At 36.1% G+C, this 19487-nt stretch overlaps 1 protein-coding gene across 1 annotated transcript; it reads right to left on the bottom strand.

Annotated features, from left to right (window-relative positions):
• Positions 1-1433: 1433 nt before the first annotated feature.
• Positions 1434-15226, bottom strand: LOC149155281 (E3 ubiquitin-protein ligase PUB23-like). The gene is made up of 5 exons (XM_089444381.1): positions 14007-15226; positions 5265-5346; positions 2055-2176; positions 1844-1972; positions 1434-1551 (listed from the first exon to the last, which is right to left on the bottom strand). Exons 1-5 carry the CDS (start codon positions 15224-15226, stop codon positions 1434-1436), a joined length of 1671 nt encoding a protein of 556 aa, XP_089300507.1.
• Positions 15227-19487: the final 4261 nt, after the last annotated feature.

Consider the following 19487-nt stretch of genomic DNA (forward strand, 5'->3'; position numbering starts at 1 on the left):
GCTTGAGTAGTAATAACCATCATGATTGAGTAGACACCTATCAGAAATGGGATGACCAAGTTTGACCATAGTCTACCATGGTTTCCTAGCTTGTCTATGGATTACCATGGTTAACTCTTTCTAACTAACGATAAATATGGTTGATTATGGCAAACATATGGTTGAATGTGGTTAACTATGGTTAACTAAGATTAACTATAGTTGGTATATAGTTTACTTAGGTTTACCATTGTTGACTATGGTTGACCATGATTAACGATGTTTGAAGAGGGTCAACCATGGTTGAAAATTGTTGTTGATGGCTAACCATGGTTAACAAGGTTGAAGAGAATTGACAACGGTTCGACAAGGGTTAGAAATATGGTTGATAATTAATGACCATGCTAATCATAGTTGACCATTTTTGAACTAGATTGACCATAATTAAATAGGTTTTAACCTCTTGACCATGTCTAATCATGGTGATCCTGTTCGACCATGGATGTGATTATAAGGGCATGGTTGACAACTTGACTATGGCCAATTATGGCTGACTATGAGTAAACATGCTTGACTATGGTTGGTAATATTTAGCAATATATGAATATGGTTGAGTATGTTAAGTATGCTTGACAAAGTGGTTGACCACAAATGACAATGGATGATCATGGTGGCCATGGTTAACAAAGGTGACCTTCATTAACTATTGTTGAGTTGTTACAAGCATGGTTGAAGAATGTTGAATATGTTTGACCAAATTGGCAATTGTTGAATATTGTCTATCATGTTTTCTGTACTAGATATGTTGACTATGATTGGTTTTGTGGAAAGTGATTACAATGCTTGACTACATTGACTATGTGGTGATCTTAACTAGGGTCAGCCATGTTACAATGGTTGACCATTACGATCATGATTTTCTATTGTAACATTGATATTTTGTGACCATGTATGACCATGTTGACAATTGTTGACCATGTTTGAACGTGTTTGACAATTAACACCATGTTAATGTATATGAGCCATGATCTTTATCTACTAGTGTTAAATCCATATTTAAAATAAATCTATTCGTGTGAAACCTGACCTTTATCCTCCACCCAGAGAAATGTAAACTTTTTTGCTTATCTTTGATTAAAATATCCACCCAGCGAACACACATGAGAGGAATGTAAACTTTTTTGCTTATCTTTGATTAAAATATCGTTTGATTTAAACATTAAAAAAACCTAATATTTAAAACTCCACTAGTCGATTGAGAGGAGTCCACCAAATCAAATATACAAGCATTTGTAATTAGAAAAATTGATGTGCAAACTTCCACCCCGTATACGCATAGTATTTAATTATACAAAGGCTGTATACATGATCACAATGCTCATATATATGGCATCTGTATGGGCTGACTAGTTTGGTCTTACAGCCAACTGTCATTCGGTCAGAGTTTTCCACCATCACGTTCCAATTAACAGACTATTCGATCTTTCAACGCAGACACAAACGGCCGTTAACTTTTCATCCAGTCCATAAGCCACTGTAACAACACATATGACGGTATTGACTTTTGAAAATCTAGCAGGATGGAAACCAGGGCAACGTCATCATTATAAGCCCAGCCTATCGCAATGCAGCATTTAAAACGATTAAATGTCCTAAGACATTCAAATCAGATTCCTCTGAATCTTTATTTATGACAAGGGACACAGGATAAGACTTATTTAAAAGTCAATCATTATACGTCCACGTTTATATTATGGTATTTGTCACATGAAAAGTAAGTTAAATGTGGAAATTCAACATTTTAGAGTTCAAATATTTTAATTTTTATTTAATTTTTTCAAGCTATAATTTTATTCCATAATACGAATTTTGACGGTCGACGATTACGTTTATCTGCGCCGCCGGGTTTAGACGGAGGGGGAGGGCGAGTCGCGACTGTGTTAAACTGAGGTTCTCTACGCCGATAAGAGCTGTCTCCTCTTTCGCTCTGCGTCTACGTGACCATGCTCTTAAGCTCCCGCTACCGACGCGATAAACTTCTGCCGCTTTAGGGGTTACATCACCGTCCGATCTACCTACTGCCGGGAAGGTCTGTCTTTTCCGATCCTCTGAACGGTCGTGTTACCCGACGCTTTCGTACCGTGGGATGGAGCAAAAACGCACGATCTTTACCGGAGCCAATCCGGAATATATCATTCTAATGAAAAAAAATTGATATTTGTTCTTTATTTTTGTTTATAGCCAGACATTGGTATAAAATCCATGGATTTCTGGCACTAACCTTAGACTTGGGTGCACTGTAGACCCGCCTGCGTCTACCTTGTTAGCTGTAGCATTTCTTCTATTATTCTATGTTGATTTTTAACTATTGCACCTTCCCCCTATGGTAATATTTGTGTGCATATCTGACATTCCCCTGTATCTTTCCACAATCATTTGTTTGTGTGTGCATAGTTCTAAGGTTCTTGTCTCAACGCATTTATTTTCTAGTAACATATTCTAGTGGCGTTCCGCTATCAATATCGTCACCTGCTATGTAACCATTTTATTCAACATGGTTGGATTCAACAAAGATGCAACATTCAGCCATGGGTGGCATAGTGAATTTCATTTCCCTTATAACGGTTGATAAATGTAGTAGAAGGTTCATCTTTATCATTTGATAAATCATCATAATCACATTCTTAACCCATTGGTTTTCTTGTTCGAATAAGCATTTTCACATCACTTGTACATCATTTAGATCCAAAATTTAAGCATAGGATTTTCTATAGTTGATTATCTCTACTAATGTACAAGGAATTTGGTTTTTCCCTGGTGAAATGGGATTGAATTCGACAACATTTTGGACACAAATCCCATCATTAATGTTTTCTTCTTGGAAAAGGAACCACAAAAGACCTTAGCTATAAGGGCCACTAATTATTTCAGAGTCATATTCAGGAGCAATGGCACACTATCCGACATAATGTACCCCCATTCTCAGTCAGGGTCATTCACTTTATTGACACTTTGACTTCCGTAGTGACAGACCTAAGAAAATGACCATGGAAATGGGTATGATTAAGCCCGCGGAGGATAAATTTGAGGAGCTTTAGGGAGACCTACACGAGATCATTATTTCTTTATCTTCCTAAAAAAGGAACCCTGAAAATTGTTACAAAGGATGAGAGTTATTCCCTACTGGTAGGAAACTTCAATTATCAATTGAAAAAAACACATCATACTTTCGTGAGCACTCTCCCTGGGTTTTTATGTAAAAAATGGTATCATTCTTTAGTTGGAAAATATAATGCAAATGTAGATTAAGAATATACTCTACTTTATCATTTCTCAAAAGATGCTTCATCGAGAGACTAGAGTTGAGGCTTATCATAATATTTGCAACAACAAATGCACATACATTAATATCATATTATTTTGATGGTGCATCAAACTATTATTGCATCAACTTTGACTCTCTATTTCATAGTTATTATTCAAATGATTGATACATGTTTCATACATAATCAATAATCATGTGTGAGAATGATATAAGTTATTAACAATAAGGCTTTTAGTTTGAATTCCTATGAATAAAGCATGTACAAGAGAGCCTAATCTGCAACTAGAATTAGAGCCTCAAATGTCAAGTTAGAATCAATGTTGTAGACAAAAACAAATCCTTCAGTGTGTTTCATTTTGTAGTCATTTTTAAATAGACATTAGTTTGTGGTCATCCCAAACTCACCATTTGAGAGAACTCCCACTTAGTAGAAGAGACAAACATGAAGGTTTGTTAGGAAATCTTTTTGGAATTGCTAAGCCACAGAGCCATGTTCCAATAGTTTGTGGTCACGTTCAAATTTGTATTGGTAAGCACTTTCAATCACTAGAGGACTTAAAATTTTAGCCAAATTCGGAAATGTTTTAGGAAGAACTAAGTATTAAATATGAGTTGTAGAGTTTGTGGTTAGTCTTAAACAACCATTTAGTAAAAGACTTCTTCTTTTGTTACCCATTTAGTTGTGGTCTTCCTTAAACCACTAGATTCAAATATCACATCCAACCATTAGCAATTGTCCTCATCTCTTTGTTAGGACCCACATACACCCATTCAGATTGAAGGGTTGGGGTGGCAAGGGGGATGTTAGATACATAAATTGCAAGGGTTATTGTGTAGAATATGATTCGACATGAGGAGTCTAGGAGATATTTAAAGAGGAATCCAATGGTCATAAACATTTCATTTATATCTATATCATTCTAATGAAATGCAATCAATTGTTATCATTATTTTATTATTATTATTATTATTAATTTACACATATAAATATTCACTTAAATATCTACAAATTATACAAAACATGGCGTGGCTTCAATTCATACATTATAATCATATTGCACTAACATTTTGCGATTTCCTCCCATCTAGATTCCTCCACATGGATGTCTACAACATATGTCAATGTACAACCATTAGTATTTAGTAATTCATAATGCCATTTATTCTCACCTACTCCATGTAAAACACATAGTTTGAGGAGGTTAGTATCCTATTAAAGAAAAATAGTTTCCAAAGTTTATTCATGACTATTCTATCAAATTCTATATTTTCAAACTCTCTAATGTAACTCACAAAATTTTCAAGATATTTCTAATGATAAAGGAGGAAATTATAGTGGCATCTTGAAACTATGTTTGACCCCTTGCTATGGTCTCCATCATTGTTGGAAGATGTAGAGACCTTATTAGTGTAAAGTTTGTAGATTGGTTAGGGATAGAGTGCAGAAGACACACTTCTAGGAATGGAAATAGAATTTGCCATCTAATCCACCATTTCCTAGTGATGATAGAATATTTGAAGCTATAAAACCACATAGGGAGAGTAGCACAGTGGTTTAGACCTACACTCAAAATTGGCCCTCCAAATTATTTGACTAGAGTTGAGCCATCATAATTAAAAAATTAGTCAAGGAATAACCTTTTAAGCCAAATTTACCTTTAAAATCAATTTATTTGGAAATCTTCCTAAGATAAAATCCAAAAATATTTATTTGGGAATTATTCGTGACAGAAAATCTGAATTTCTTTTATTTGGAATCATTCCTAAAAGTGGCTCTAAAAAATATGCATGTGCAATCCCCAAGCTAAGTCTTGAATCACATAATTATATGGCCATGATTTCTCTTGATGACTAACGTGCATTATATTTTGTCTTATAAAAGAAAGATTTTTGGTGAGACTTCATGTTTTAGTTTGAGAAGTAACACCCTTATGCTAACATTTAGCTAAATTCTAGTAACCTTCCTATTGTCCTTTTTGTCCTTGCTTGAGAGGGAAAGCGTTTTATTTACTATATAATTGAGATATTTCCTTAAGTGTAGCCTATAAGATATACTTGGATCAATCTACTATAATTGTTGGAAACAATTTTAATATTGAGAGGGGGGGTGGATCAATATTAAGGCTAATTTAAACTTTTTATGCTAATTTATAGTTTCTCATTCAAACAGGGAGCCCACTCTGTGTACAACAATTAATGAATGATAACAACATCCATATAAATCAACACAAGAATAAACTTAATGAGTAACAAACACATGAAACACAAAGGTTTAACATGGAAACCCTTCCAGGAGAAAAACCATCAAAGCTTGTTTGCTATTTGATGTAAAAAAGAGCTCCTACTCTATTACATGACATTGTTTGTGGGCCGCCACTCACAGGAAGCACCACATCCCTTTGATTTTTTGCTAGCACCCACTATAAGGAATAACCAACCCCCTTCTTTTGTGTTCACCTAACCAACCTACAAGAAGAACCAACTGAAGCACCAACTTCATGGATTTATTGCAAGCACCAAATTGTAGCTCCTTGGATATATGCAAGCACCAACTTGTAGGAGGCACCAACCCCCAAGCTCTAATTAGACACCCACTCAAATGGAAGCACCAAATCCCTGTATGCAGGGTCCGTCCCACACTCAAAAAGGAAGTTATTACTCACTATAATTGGTAGCCACTCTGCCTAATTTTAGTTCAGTTCTTTTCTGGAGCCTTCTCTTCATTCATCCAACGGAACACTCTGTCTACTCTATAGTAGCATACATTCTCATACGAAGCTCTTTACTCTCGACTCTCTTCTTGTACACAGGAACTCATCCTTTCTCTGCAACCGAGGCACACTTGGCCTCTTCTTAGAACCACTGACAGACCGAGCTCTCTACACATCTCACTAGCAACATTGTTGCTTTTCTGCAGTTTCTCAATTATTTTCCTAGATTTTGTTTAATTTCTACACAATGGTTGATGTTATCTCCGCAGCCAAACACATTTCCTGACACTATACTCTATGAATGGCCCTCCATACTGTTGTAACATCTGGTTACTTGCCACTACTACCATATTAAACGCTTAGCATGAGATCTTAAGCATTTTCTTGACTATGATACTCAACAAATGCAATTGTAGCACGATTAATTCAGAGAATAGGAACCTGTGTAATTCTCAATACTGAGAATTAAATCTTAGTCAACTTGCACACTCAAGGAGTACCACTGGATTGGATTCTACTTGATACAATATTCGAACATCAAACTAGCACTTCATTGATGCTCTTTAAGGCTCACATGGCTCGAGATGTACATCTGCAAGGCTTCCTTGATCTAGGCCTAACCTTCAGTACCCGACCTTCTTTTATATTTAATTATTTGTGGCATGAGGAACACTCAGGTATGGAGATTTTGCATGTAGCCATATTTTCAATTCAATTCTTCTCAACATGCAAGAGAGATAAAAAAAAGATTTTTATGGAGTCACATGTTGCCTCTGGGAATCGTGGTCCTCTCTACCTCAGTCTCCATCCTTTAATTATCACCATTGACTCCATTAAAGAATTTGTGCAATTATCGTCCTTGCTGCCTTGCACCGGTACTTTCACTATCTTCCTTTATTCTAGTGATACCAACTATTATGTGTGCATTTACCTAGCTATCACATGCTTCTTCTTATCCCACTATGTCCATGGCCAATTATGGCATAACCACAAGATAGGGAGGACTTCTGTCCAAAGTTGTCGACTTATCCATGCCTAAGGAGCTAAGCTCTTAAATAGTTTTTGACTTGTCCAGTCACTGAACATATGTCCTCAATGCGTTTATTTGTTGAACCCAGTTATGGAAAATAGCCAAACGGGCATATCTCTGAAATATGGCACATGGTTCCCATGAGTTGTGACTCATTCCATGCCATTAAACATATACCACTATCGAGATGGAGCTCGGATGTGGTGATGCTTAAATCTTCTTATAAAATGGATCACCTACATCTTACGGTCTTGCAGTCTTCGTGTTTGGCCCACCGGCCACCTGGTTGCCTTTGAAAACCTTTGTCTGCCAGCTTCTATAGACCTCCACCTGTTGGCCCCACTACAATGACCATACTATTGAGTTGGAGCATTGATGCCATGTGGCTCTAACGTTTTTTTAAATTGGCTTTCATAAGGCTTACGGTTGGTAATCTTATAGTTATTGGCCCACTAGTGTGCACCACTTCTAATGTTACCTTGTCTTTGCACTCTTTTCTTCGTATTCGGTATGATGTCCTTAACACACTTACGTGCAATGGTTTTTGTTCATAAATAGCCTGGAGGCCCTCGGTCATGAAAACAAATGAAAACCACTACATAACCTTGACCTTAGTGTGCCTTTCGTCATTTGATGAAAATTTCAACTTATAGGAAACTCTATGTCTCCTAGAAATCCATTGAAAGTGCTTCTGGGTTTTTGACTTTTGGGAAATTCTTGTTACGGGTTCTGTGAATTGACTTTCCATCAAATATTGTCCCCTGCTAGCTGAGTTCCTTGCCATCTTGGACCACCTTTTAAATAAACCTTTGGGGTTTTGGGCCTTTTAGGGTTCCAGAGTCCCAGGCTTCCCCCTACACTGGCTCATTACAAACCCATAACATTTTAAAATAAACCTTCTGGCTTCCACCTTCTGCGGTTCGACCTTCTGCCCCACTAAGATTTGAGGAACTATCCCCGCAACCTCGACTCACTGTTATCCTAATTTTCTTTTAAATAAGACTTTGGGCTTCTCGGCTTCCCAGGGTTCTAGGCATCTAGACACTGCAGCTATAAGTAACTTTGACTTGTCAACAAATTTTGAACGAGAGGGTGATTTGCATACTTTAGTATATTTCCAAGAGAATTTGAGTAAATATCATAATGCATAAATGCCTCAAAATCATGGGTCTCCCAACCATCATAGTCATCTTTTTATTTATTCCCCACTAGGCCTACTACTATGATGATTCTCTACAAAACACTGCATCAACCATGCGACTCCCCTCGAACAACAACAACCTTAATGCTGGTTTGGTTGACATCAACGCCTCACTTCTTGCTTCCACTTAGCCATCAATGCTAATCTTGCTTGACATCAATGTTAACATAAATGCCAACACATTGGATGCCACCAACCATCGATACTATGCGAATTTTTTAACACATATCTCCTATGTAGTAGGAATTAATGCCAACACACTTTCCAATTATTCATACAATGCCAACTGTCCAACAGTAATGAGAGAGTGGGATCCTTTGTTGATTGTAGAGCCTAATTATCTTCTTGATTTGGAGGTATTATTTGTTAACCATGTTTAGACCCCAGCTCCTCATTGGGGTGTAGAGGTGATTTCTCCCTTAGTATTGTTCCATGACAAGGATTAACAATGATAAATTATGGTTAAATATGGTTGACCATTAATGATCATGTTAACTATTGTTGAACTAGTTTTACCATGGTTAAGTATGGTTGAAATTAAAATTTCATTATGTTAAAGCCCTTCTTCATTAGCTATTTTTATTAGAAGCCTCATCAAAGAAACCCATAGGGTATTTTCTCTAAAAATTCATAAGTCGAATGCATCTCAGTGGTCCCTTATTGGACATGGGACCGATTTTGTTTAGGTAAGCACATATGTTGATGCATATGTGATTGACGTCCAATGAAGAATTTTTAAAAATACTTGCATTTATACTTCTCCAAATTCCCTCTATAATGTTTAAAGGAAGGGCCCAATATTCCTTCTAACTCAACATCTAGTCCCACAAGCAAGCTTCCATAGATGTAAAATTCCAGTTTTCATAAATGTTTAAGATGCGTAGAACTCCAATCCAAATGGAGACAACAAATGGACACTACAGGAAAACATGGACCACGTCATCGAGTGCCCCCTTACATAAAAAACATATCCCAAGTCCAATGAAACCCCTACGACATAGATTGTCCCATGTTAAAATCTTATTCTTTCAAGCCAGCCACGCAAAAAATTTGATCTTTAGGGGAAGGTTCCAATTCCAATGGTCATAAACATTGTATTTATACCTATATCATTTTAATGAAATGAAATAAACTCTTATGATTTATTTATTTATTTTTCTATTATTATTACTATTAGTCTACATATATAAAGATTCACTTAAATATGTAAAAATTATACAAAACATGGTGTGGCTTCAATGCACACATTATAATCATATTGTGCTAACAGTTTTTGGTTTCCTCCCATCTAGATTCCTCCACATTGATGCATACAACATATGTCAATGTCAAACCATTAGTATTTAGTAATTCATAATGCCAATTTTTCTGACTTACTCCATGTAAAACACATAGTTTGAGGAGGTTATCAACCTATTGAAGAAAAGTAGCTTCCCAAGGATATTCATGACTATTCTATGAAATTCTGTATTTTCAATCTCTCTAGCATACCTCACAATTTTTTAAAGAAATTTATAATGATAAAGGAGGAAATTATAGCTTCATCCAGAAATTATATTTCACCCCTTGCTATGTTATGCATCATTGTTGGAAGATGTAAAGACCTTATTAATGTAGAGTTTGTAGATTGTTTAGTGATACAGTGAGGAAGACACACTTCTAGCAATAGAGATAGAATTTCCCATATAATCTACCATTTCCTAGAGGTGATAGAATATCCAACGCTATAGAACCACATGGCAAGGAGAGTAGCACACTCGTTTATGTTAGCCTCTACAATGTCCCAGGCTGAGGAGGAGATCGAAAGAAGTAACTTCAAACCCCTTGCAGTTTAGCAGCTAGTCCTGCTAAAATAGAGAGGGATCTGTGGCATAAGCGCTTGGGTCACATGAGCGAGAAGGGATTAAAATCCTTGTTGATAAAAATATATTGCCAGGTTTGAAATCCTACAATCTTGATCTTTGTGAGCATTGTATATATGGTAGACAGAGAAGGGTTTCATTCCTTAGAGGTGGCCATGACAAAAAGAAAAATGTGTTAGAATTGGTACACTCAGATGTGTTTAGGCATGTTAACATCAAATCATTAGGAAGAGCATCATATTTTGTAACATTTATAGATGATGCATGAAGGAAGGTTTGGGCATATCCTATGAAAAATAAAAGTGAAGTGTTTGGAATATTTCAAAAATTCCATGTTGCTGTTGAAAGAGAGACTAACAAATTACTAAAACATTTAAGAACAGATAATGGTGGAGAATATTGCTCAAATTCATTTAAGAAATATTGTAACAGGTTTGGCATAAAGCATGAGAAGACTGTGCTTGGTACTCTTCAACAGAATGGTGTCACAGAAAGGATGAATCGCAACGTTATGGAAAATGTGTGAAGTATGTTGTCCAATTCTGGTTTGAAGAAGAATTTTTGGGCTGAAGCAGTCAGGACCACTTGCTACCTCTTAAATAGATCTCCAACTACAGCCTTGGATGGTAGTATCCCTGAAGAAATTTGGACTGGTAAGAAGTTGAATTATTCTCACTTGAAAATCTTTGGATGTGAAGCATTTGTACATATTTCCAAAGAAAATAGAACTAAGCTAGATGATAAATCTATGAAATGCATATTTTTGGGATATGCGGATGAAGATTTTGGTTATCGTCTATGGGATTCAGTCAAACATAAAATTATTAGAAGCAAGGATGCTATATTTAATGAGTCAGAAATGTTCAAGAGCACTGTAGGTGAGTTGGAGGTCAAGAAGGTTATTGACAGATTTGAAGAGCAGCAAGAAAACATACCACCAATACAAGAAAATGAACAACAAATTCAAGAGCATAAAGAACAACAAGTGGAAAATGATGAACAACAAGAAGAAGGAATCTTGTAGGAACCTTCACAGGAGATTCAACCCGATAATGCACCACCACAGTTGGTTCACAGATCTCGTAGGCCTCATAAGCCTTCACAAAGGTGTCCTCCTTCAAACTATATTTTGTTGACTGATGAAGGTGAGCCTACTTGTTTTCAAGAAGCCTGTAAAGTTGAACACAATGAAAGATGGAAGAAAGCAATGGAAGAAGAAATGAACTCTTTGCTGGAAAATAAAACTTGGGAGTTGGTAATCCTCCCAAAAGGTAGAAAGGCTCTACAAAACAAATGGGTTTACAAGATTAAGCACGAAGGTGATGAAAAGAAGGAGAGGTATAAAGCAAGGCTGCTAGTGAAAGGTTTTGCCCAAAAAGAGGTATTGACTTCACTAAAATTTTCTCACCTGTTGTTAAAATGTCATCCATTAGAGTCATTCTTGGTCTAGTTGCTGCTTTAGACTTAGAATGTGAATAGTTAGATGTAAAAGCTACTTTCCTTCATGGTGAATTGGAGGAAGAAATTTATATGGAGCATCCAGAAGGCTTCATAGAAAAAGGAAAAGAAGGCCTTGTTTGTAGGTTGAAGAAGAGTCTCTATGGGTTGAAACAGACACCTCGACAATGGTACAAGAAATTTAATTCATTCATGTTGGAACATGGTTTTCAGAGGTTGGAAGTTGACCATTGTGTCTATAGAAAGAGATATGATCAAGGAAAGTATATCATATTATTGTTATATGTGGATGACATGTTGATTGTTGGGCATGATAAGAATAAGATCAATAGGTTGAAGAAAAATTTTGGTAGCAAATTTCCAATGAAGGATTTGGGACCAGCACAACAGATATTGGGCATGCAGATTATGCGTGATAGGAAAAAAAAAAGGTTGTGGCTGTCACAAGAAAAGTATATCAAGAAGGTGCTTGACAGGTTTAATATGAAGGATGCCAAGCCATTTGGTACACCCCTTGCATCCCACTTCAAGCTGAGTATTGAATTATGTCCTAGTGATGACAAGGAGAAAGAAGAGATGAGCAAGATTCCTTATGCTTCAGCAATTGGTAGTTTGATGTATGCCATGGTATGCACATGGCCAGACATTGCATATTTAGTGGGAGTAGTGAGTAGGTTCCTTGCCAATCTAGGCAAACAACATTGGCAAGCAATAAAATGGATTTTGAGGTATCTCAAGGGTACTAGTCATTATTGTTTATGTTTTGGTCATGATGAGACTATGCTTGAAGGATTTACAGATGCAGAAATGGTGGAGATATGGACACCAGAAAGTCCATGACAAGTTATTTGTATACATTTGTAGGTGCAATAGTATCTTGTGTGTCAAGGCTACAAAGAATAGTAGCCCTCTCTACAATAGAAGCAGAGTACATAGCTGCAACAGAAGCTTATAAAGAGATGTTGTGGATGCAGCAATTCCTAGGAGAGATAAGAATAAAGTAGGACAAGTATGTGTTATATTGTGATAGTCAGAGTGCCATTCACTTGGTGGAAAACCCAGCATTTCATTCAAAAACCAAGCACATTGACTTAAGGTACCATTGGACCTGGCATGTGTTGGAGGAACAACAATTATCCTTGGAAAAGATTCATACAGATAGGAACCCTGCTGATATGCTCACTAAGATTCTACCACGGAATAAACATGAGTTATGTAGAGACATGGTAGGACTCGGTGTGACTTGATTCATGACTCTTATTTGGCTTCAAGTGGGAGAATGTTAAGTGTGAAGCCAAATTCATGCAGAATTCTAGATCCTTATACACTGCCATTAGTTTCTAGATCTCCATCTAAAACACATGTACGATTCTAGATCCTTCTACAACCTCTATAAATTTGTAATTTCTCTGGCCAAGGAAAGCAAGCCAAGGTCGAGGCCTATTATGTAATGCAAAGTGATTTCTGTTCTCCAATGATTGTTTTATCTATTCCACTGTTTCTGATTAAGTAATCTTGTTGTTTCTCCATTTCTCTGTCTCTTAAATTATTCTTTGTTATTGTCGTCTAAGTCTCTGAGTATAAATCTGTTGTGTGTGATGTATGCTCCGAACTAACACTTGGAAATTCTCCATTGTTAAATCACTTATTGACCATTAAAAGAATACCAAAAAAAATGGTTTAGAAGAAGAGATGATTACATATTTTGAATGTAAGGTTGCTCATAAAATTGATAAGAATAATATATGTTTATGGAAAAAATCATCGTAATTATATATATATATATATATATATATATATATAATATATTTGTTAATTGAGATTATTTTGGGTGTTTAGAGGAAGGAATAGAATTTTTTTAGCAAATAAAATGATAAAAATGATAAATGTTAATAATATATGTATAGTCTTCCAGCAATAGTACTGTGAATTTTTTTTATTATTTTACTATATTCTTATATACATATATTTTTGTGGTGTCAAATTTGTTAGTGAATTGATAATTTGTTTTGGTAAGAGGATGATGGCTAAGTTTTGATAATGTAAATAGATATCGCTCTCCACCGAGCTTGTAAACAACTTCGTTGGTTAAGGATATTATTCATCAATAATCCCATAATAATCAAATATCTCCCCAAGGGCCAAAAAGATCATTACTATTTGATATATCCACAGTATATATAATCTTGCACTCTCCCTCTTCGAAATAGAAATGCCTATATACATGTCCATAACAATAATGATGCTCATACGCATCGAATCCGTATGGGCCGGCCAAGTTTCTTTGTTTTTTAAAAGTAACATTATTAAAGTCCGACCCATTCAATAAAATTGACATAACAACGAAAATGCCTTCCTTTTTCAGGCCATCTTTCTGTTTAATTGCGTGGGTGTATCAGATCAAATTTCGAAACTGTGCATGATAGTTCTCATTAGGTACGGAAGACAAGGGGAGACTCTAAAAGTATTTGCATGCAATCTCAATACCTCCTTCGCCTTCTGCTTCGTTTTTTCTGCGCAACTGAGTTGTTGAAGCATGCAAAGTTTAGACACAGCTCCACACTGAAGCACCTCACGAAGAATCGACGCAGTTGAAGAATATGTGCAAAGCGACCAAAGAATTCGAACTGCTTTCTGAGTGGCAATTTCTGAAACCCTAATAATCTTCTCGGAGACTACAGCAATGCCCATCGCGTGATTAGCCATGGCAGCCCTTCCTTCTGCATAGTCCACTAGCATGTCCAACAGATCTAATATCTTTTCACACTTGGGCTTCTCGGCCTCTGGAAGTAATTCAATCAGACAAAATATTGTGCCTGCCTCTATAGCCATTAATCTGTTCTTTCTGGACTTTTTACATATTGCTATGAGGACAACCAAGGCAGCCATGATCGCCTGATAGCAGGATTCACCCTTTATGATCTCTAGGAGACCTTGGAAAATATCAATCTTTCCCCTGCCGATAAATTCCCAATCAGATATCCAAGTGGAAACCTTCTGCAATAAAACAACCGCGTGAAGTCTAGCTTCAGCGTTTCCCTTATGCAAGACCAAGGCCATGGACTTAATGCAGGCTGCCTCTGACAAAGATCTTGCAGTTTGCTGGGTCATAGGAAGCAGATGCAATATACCCAAAGTTTCCTCACAAGCCCTGAACTTTTCATTCTCACTGTCGTCGCAGCAAGACGAATTTATCAGAGATGCAAGAACGATACTCGAACCGGCCGCCGCCATGCACCTTCTGTTTCCCTCGCTCTCTCGCGCAATGGACCGCAATTTTTTCAATGCACTGATGCGTTCCACTGCTGGAGATCTGAGTGCAGCTTCAAGTAACGCGGAGATTTGATCGGAGTCGACGGGCGCCCGGGGAGTGGTGATTTGCTCTACGCCCTTGGAGCTGTTTGCAAGGCACCATCCTTTAATGAGGCGACGCAGCGTGTGGTTTGGAGTTAAATCGAAATTCTCTAGCGGCTGCATGGTAGCAGGACACGTTTTCTTGTTGCACGAAAAAATCCAGTGCTCTATGCTTTCCCGATCATAAGTCATGCCCGTGGAAACGGTTACGGGGTCTCTCATAAGCTCCATCGATATGTGGCACCTGAAGTAAGAAGGCACCTCCACCTCCGAACAATCATGTGGTGAGTTATTGAAGCTTAACATAGTAACGTTGGTATCAATACAGCGAGATAACCAGTTATTCAGATCGACCACGTTTCAGGGCAGGCTTGTTGTCTAAGGCTTCAATATACAGATAATTAAAGCTTAGCGTCTATGACTATATAGTTTCTCTTCCTGCACAATTGTTAATGTCAACGCACTCGCTCTGTCAAGGTTAGGCAGTCAGTTGTCGGTCGGTCAAATATAGAAATATTCTGCAATTCCACACGTTCCAATCAATAGACTATTTCAGCTTTCATCGCAGACACTAATGGCTGTAAGTTTTTGATCCAGTCCATAGGCAACTGTAACCACCCATATCAGAATATTGACTTTTTGAAAATACAGTAAGATGGTAACCAAGGCAAAGTCATCATTAAAAGGCGAGGGTGTCGCAAAGGAGCATTGAAAACGAGGAAAGAGCTAATCAGTCATATATTGGGTATTTAATGCTGAAATATATGCGCTCAAGTTAACGGGAGTGGGCAATTTCAGCATTAAATAATATTTACCCGCTCTCGTGTTATCGGGCTAACTTGCGTGCATATATTTCGGCATTAAATACCCAATATATGGCTGGTTAGCTCATTGGGACCAGCCATATATTGGGTATTTAATGCCGAAATATATGCGCTCAAGTTAACGCGATAACACGGGAGCGGGCAATTTCTGCATTAAATAATATTTACCCGCTCCCGGGCTAACTTGCGCGCATATATTTCAGCATTAAATACCCAATATATGACTGGTTAGCTCTTTCCTTGAAAACAATGGAAGGCAGAGACATTTCGGTATTATGACGAGGAGCGAATGAGAGGATTTATTTGAAAGTCAACCCTCGTATTGGTATGTTAAGGTATTTGCCACTTGAAAAGTATGTTAAATGTGGAAAATTCGGCATTTAGAGTTCAACTATCATAATTTTGATTTAATCGATTTTTTCGAGCTTTATTCGATTGTTAAGAATTTTGACAGTCAGTGTATATGTTTATGGATTACTTAAAAAGTGGTTAAACGTGGAAATTTTGGAATTCTAACTTTTTATTAGAGTTAAACAATTGGTTTGAATTAATATTTTATGTGGTTTAATTTAATCAAATCTTTATAAAATTTTGTTGGAATCATAATTTAATTTATGAATTATATATAATTTGAATATTTTAAAGATTATTTATAGTATTAAATTTATTTATATATAATTATAAAAATATATCATCTAATTAAAAAATGAATTATATATAATTTGAATATTTTAAAAATTATTTATAGTATTAAATTTATTTATATATAATTATAAAAATATATCATCTAATTAAAAAATGTTTCGTCAGATTTAATTAAATATTTAAATTTATTCAATAGTTATATATTTCAACAAAAAATTTAATTAATTTTAAATTTCTTATATAATTTATTAAATATAAATCTTATATGATAAATTGTTTTCTTAAATTTTTATATAAAAATAGTTAATTTTCTTTTTTAATTTTTATATAAAAATGGTTAATTTAAAATATCGTATATATAAAAATATCTAATTATATCATGAATTCGGTTAACCAGTGCAAAATATGGTTAGCATGCCCTTGACTAATACTTTTTTAATCAAAAATTTACTCTGAATATCATAAACAAACTAATAAACATAAATCTAGTTATATAATTTTAAAAATAAAATAAAATTAAACTTTACTTTATATTTTTGAAAATAAAAGAAATTAAAACTGAATTGAAATTTTCATATTGAGAAAAATTACATACTAATCATTCGAATTAACATTATCTCCCTCTCTTTCCATAAACCAATACGTGAATTAACATTATCTCCCTCTCTTCCCATAAACCAATACTGTGATATTCCACAGTAAAATCTTATCCATAACAAGGAGGGTTTTGCGGCAAGTCTATGCTTTGAAAGAGTGTTTAATTTGGGGAAGCTATTTTGTTTAATGGACAAACTTTGCTTAAAATCTTATTCAAATTTGTAGTTACTGAAACTACAGAAGTTGGTTGGCAAATAGATCAAGTTGGTTGACAAATTGGCAAATAGATCAATTGGTTGTAGCTAGCATCCTGAAGAGACTAGAGTAGGTGCAACATAAACAACAAGAAGGGCTATGGTAGCAGAGATATTATATCCAAAAGTAGATGCTGTTGATTCAGCAGCAGCTTATCCATGAGTACTATTGATAGTCTAAGCCCATGGATGCATAGAATCATAAATAAATGCACAACCTCACCGTAAAGAGCAAACTCTACATCCTGTAGATCAATTGCACGCCCTCATTAGTGGGAACAGGAGCTTATGCCTTCGCATCACCACTTACAAAAGCAAGGGATGTAGGAACATCCATCGACTTCATAACTAACATGAAATATTAGACGTATTGGTTCCTAAAACATTGAAGAATTTTATTTTTTTACAGAAGTCCAGTGAATTTGGCAAAGGGACCAATCTATTTTGTTTAGAGGATGACCTCCGCTTAAAACCTTGTTGAAAGCAGTGGTTGAATTCCAAACAGAAATTCCAAGTTCGAAATGCCTAACTTGGAGAAATAGAGCTACACTGAACTAAAGGAGATCAAGCAGATCATTGGTCAGAGCGCTTGGGAGTATGATAAGTGGTTCTGTGCCATCAAAATAGTAGTAATTGGAGTATGAGATCCTTCAGAAGTCCTAGTGAATCTAGCAAAGAGACCAAGCTATTTTGTTTAGAGTACGACCTCTGCTTAAAACCTTGTTGAAAGCAGTTGTTGAGACCTATAGTTATAACAAATAACAGTTCAAGCAATGCACACCCGAAGGACAAATAAATTACCAATAATTTAAAAATCCTCTGCTCAGCTTGGTTTTGCACTTCTTCGGAACTCATTTCCGGTTACAGTCTGTGCAATCTCAACTATATACAAAAATGGGTAATCCCAGTATTCAGATAGAAATAAAGCCTGTAAAAATTGCAGAACCTAAAGCCCTAAGCTGTATTAGGCATGCACCCATTTTATAGAACAAACCTGAAAGTTTCCCCCTTTGGTTACAAATTCTTTGGTTCAACCTTATGCTTATCTGTAGCCCATTATAATTAGATTACATGCTTGTAATGAGTTGTAAACAAAAGGCAAAATGAACTGGGTATTCACAAGCGCTCATATGGGTTCATGGTGAATACCATAAAACTCGTATATTTGTAAATAAACTTCGATCAAAGAAGATGTCCATTTATTAGGTTCTGGAACTTGTGTCAATTAGGATGGGGTGGTTGAAAATTCGAATTCAAACATTGAATATTGCATAGACCTAGAAAAAACAGTGAAGGGTAATAATGGGACTTGGGGAGCAATGCATTTACAATGGTTTATGTAAAGGCCCAATGGTTTTGTGTAAAGTCCCAAAAAGCCAATCCCACCAAAATCTAGAAAAGACTTTGAAAATCTTGTAGTCTTGAAGAAGAAAACACCACCCACCTATAGAGCACTTGGGAATTCCCGCAGCCTCTAAGAAGAAAACAACCTCCACCTGTTGATTTAGTGTAATTGAAAACTAGTGTGGACATTAGTACATTTGGGTGGGGAGAACATGCAAAGCAGAGAAAAGCAGAATAGATTAGAAATTATTTGTACAGAAATGCCAAGTTCCAAATGCCTAACTTGGAGAAACAGAGTTACTCCAAACTGAAGGAGATCAAGCAGATCATTGGTGAGAGTGCTTAGGAATACGATCACTGGTTTTGCGCCATCAAAATAGCAGTAATTAGAGTCTGAAATCCTTCTTGTTATTAATCCACCTAAATATGAATTACAAGCTGAATCTCAAAACTTAGTAAAGTATTTAAATTAAAAAAAATGTTATTAATAAATATAAATCAAAGTGCCACATTTAACATAATGATATTAGATGTTTTCGAGACATGGTAACCATGCCTGCATACTTTCACAAGTACACCACATGGGTTTATGCTCAGTCCACTTGTCCACAACGATGATCTAGATGTATGTCTATTGTTATTTTTCCTGTTAAAGTTGGTAGACGATAGCCTGCCATTTTTCCTATTAACATTGATCGAAGGTGGAGGTCAGCACTGGTTAGCTTTCTTGAGAATGTGGAGGTAGCTAGCTTTCCTAAGAACCTGAATTGGCCAAAACTCAAAGATCGAAGGTGGAGGTCATCACTGGATAGCTTTCCTGAGAAGGTGAATTTCCAAAAACTTAAACGAATCCACGACGACAACATCCATCACATCGTGCATGGAAAGAAACTGTCCGGTTGA

The sequence above is a fragment of the Pinus tabuliformis genome, chromosome 9 (genome assembly GCF_031772625.1).
Source record: "Pinus tabuliformis cultivar Carrire ecotype Pingquan chromosome 9, CPIR1, whole genome shotgun sequence".
NCBI classification, from domain to species: Eukaryota; Viridiplantae; Streptophyta; class Pinopsida; order Pinales; family Pinaceae; genus Pinus; species Pinus tabuliformis.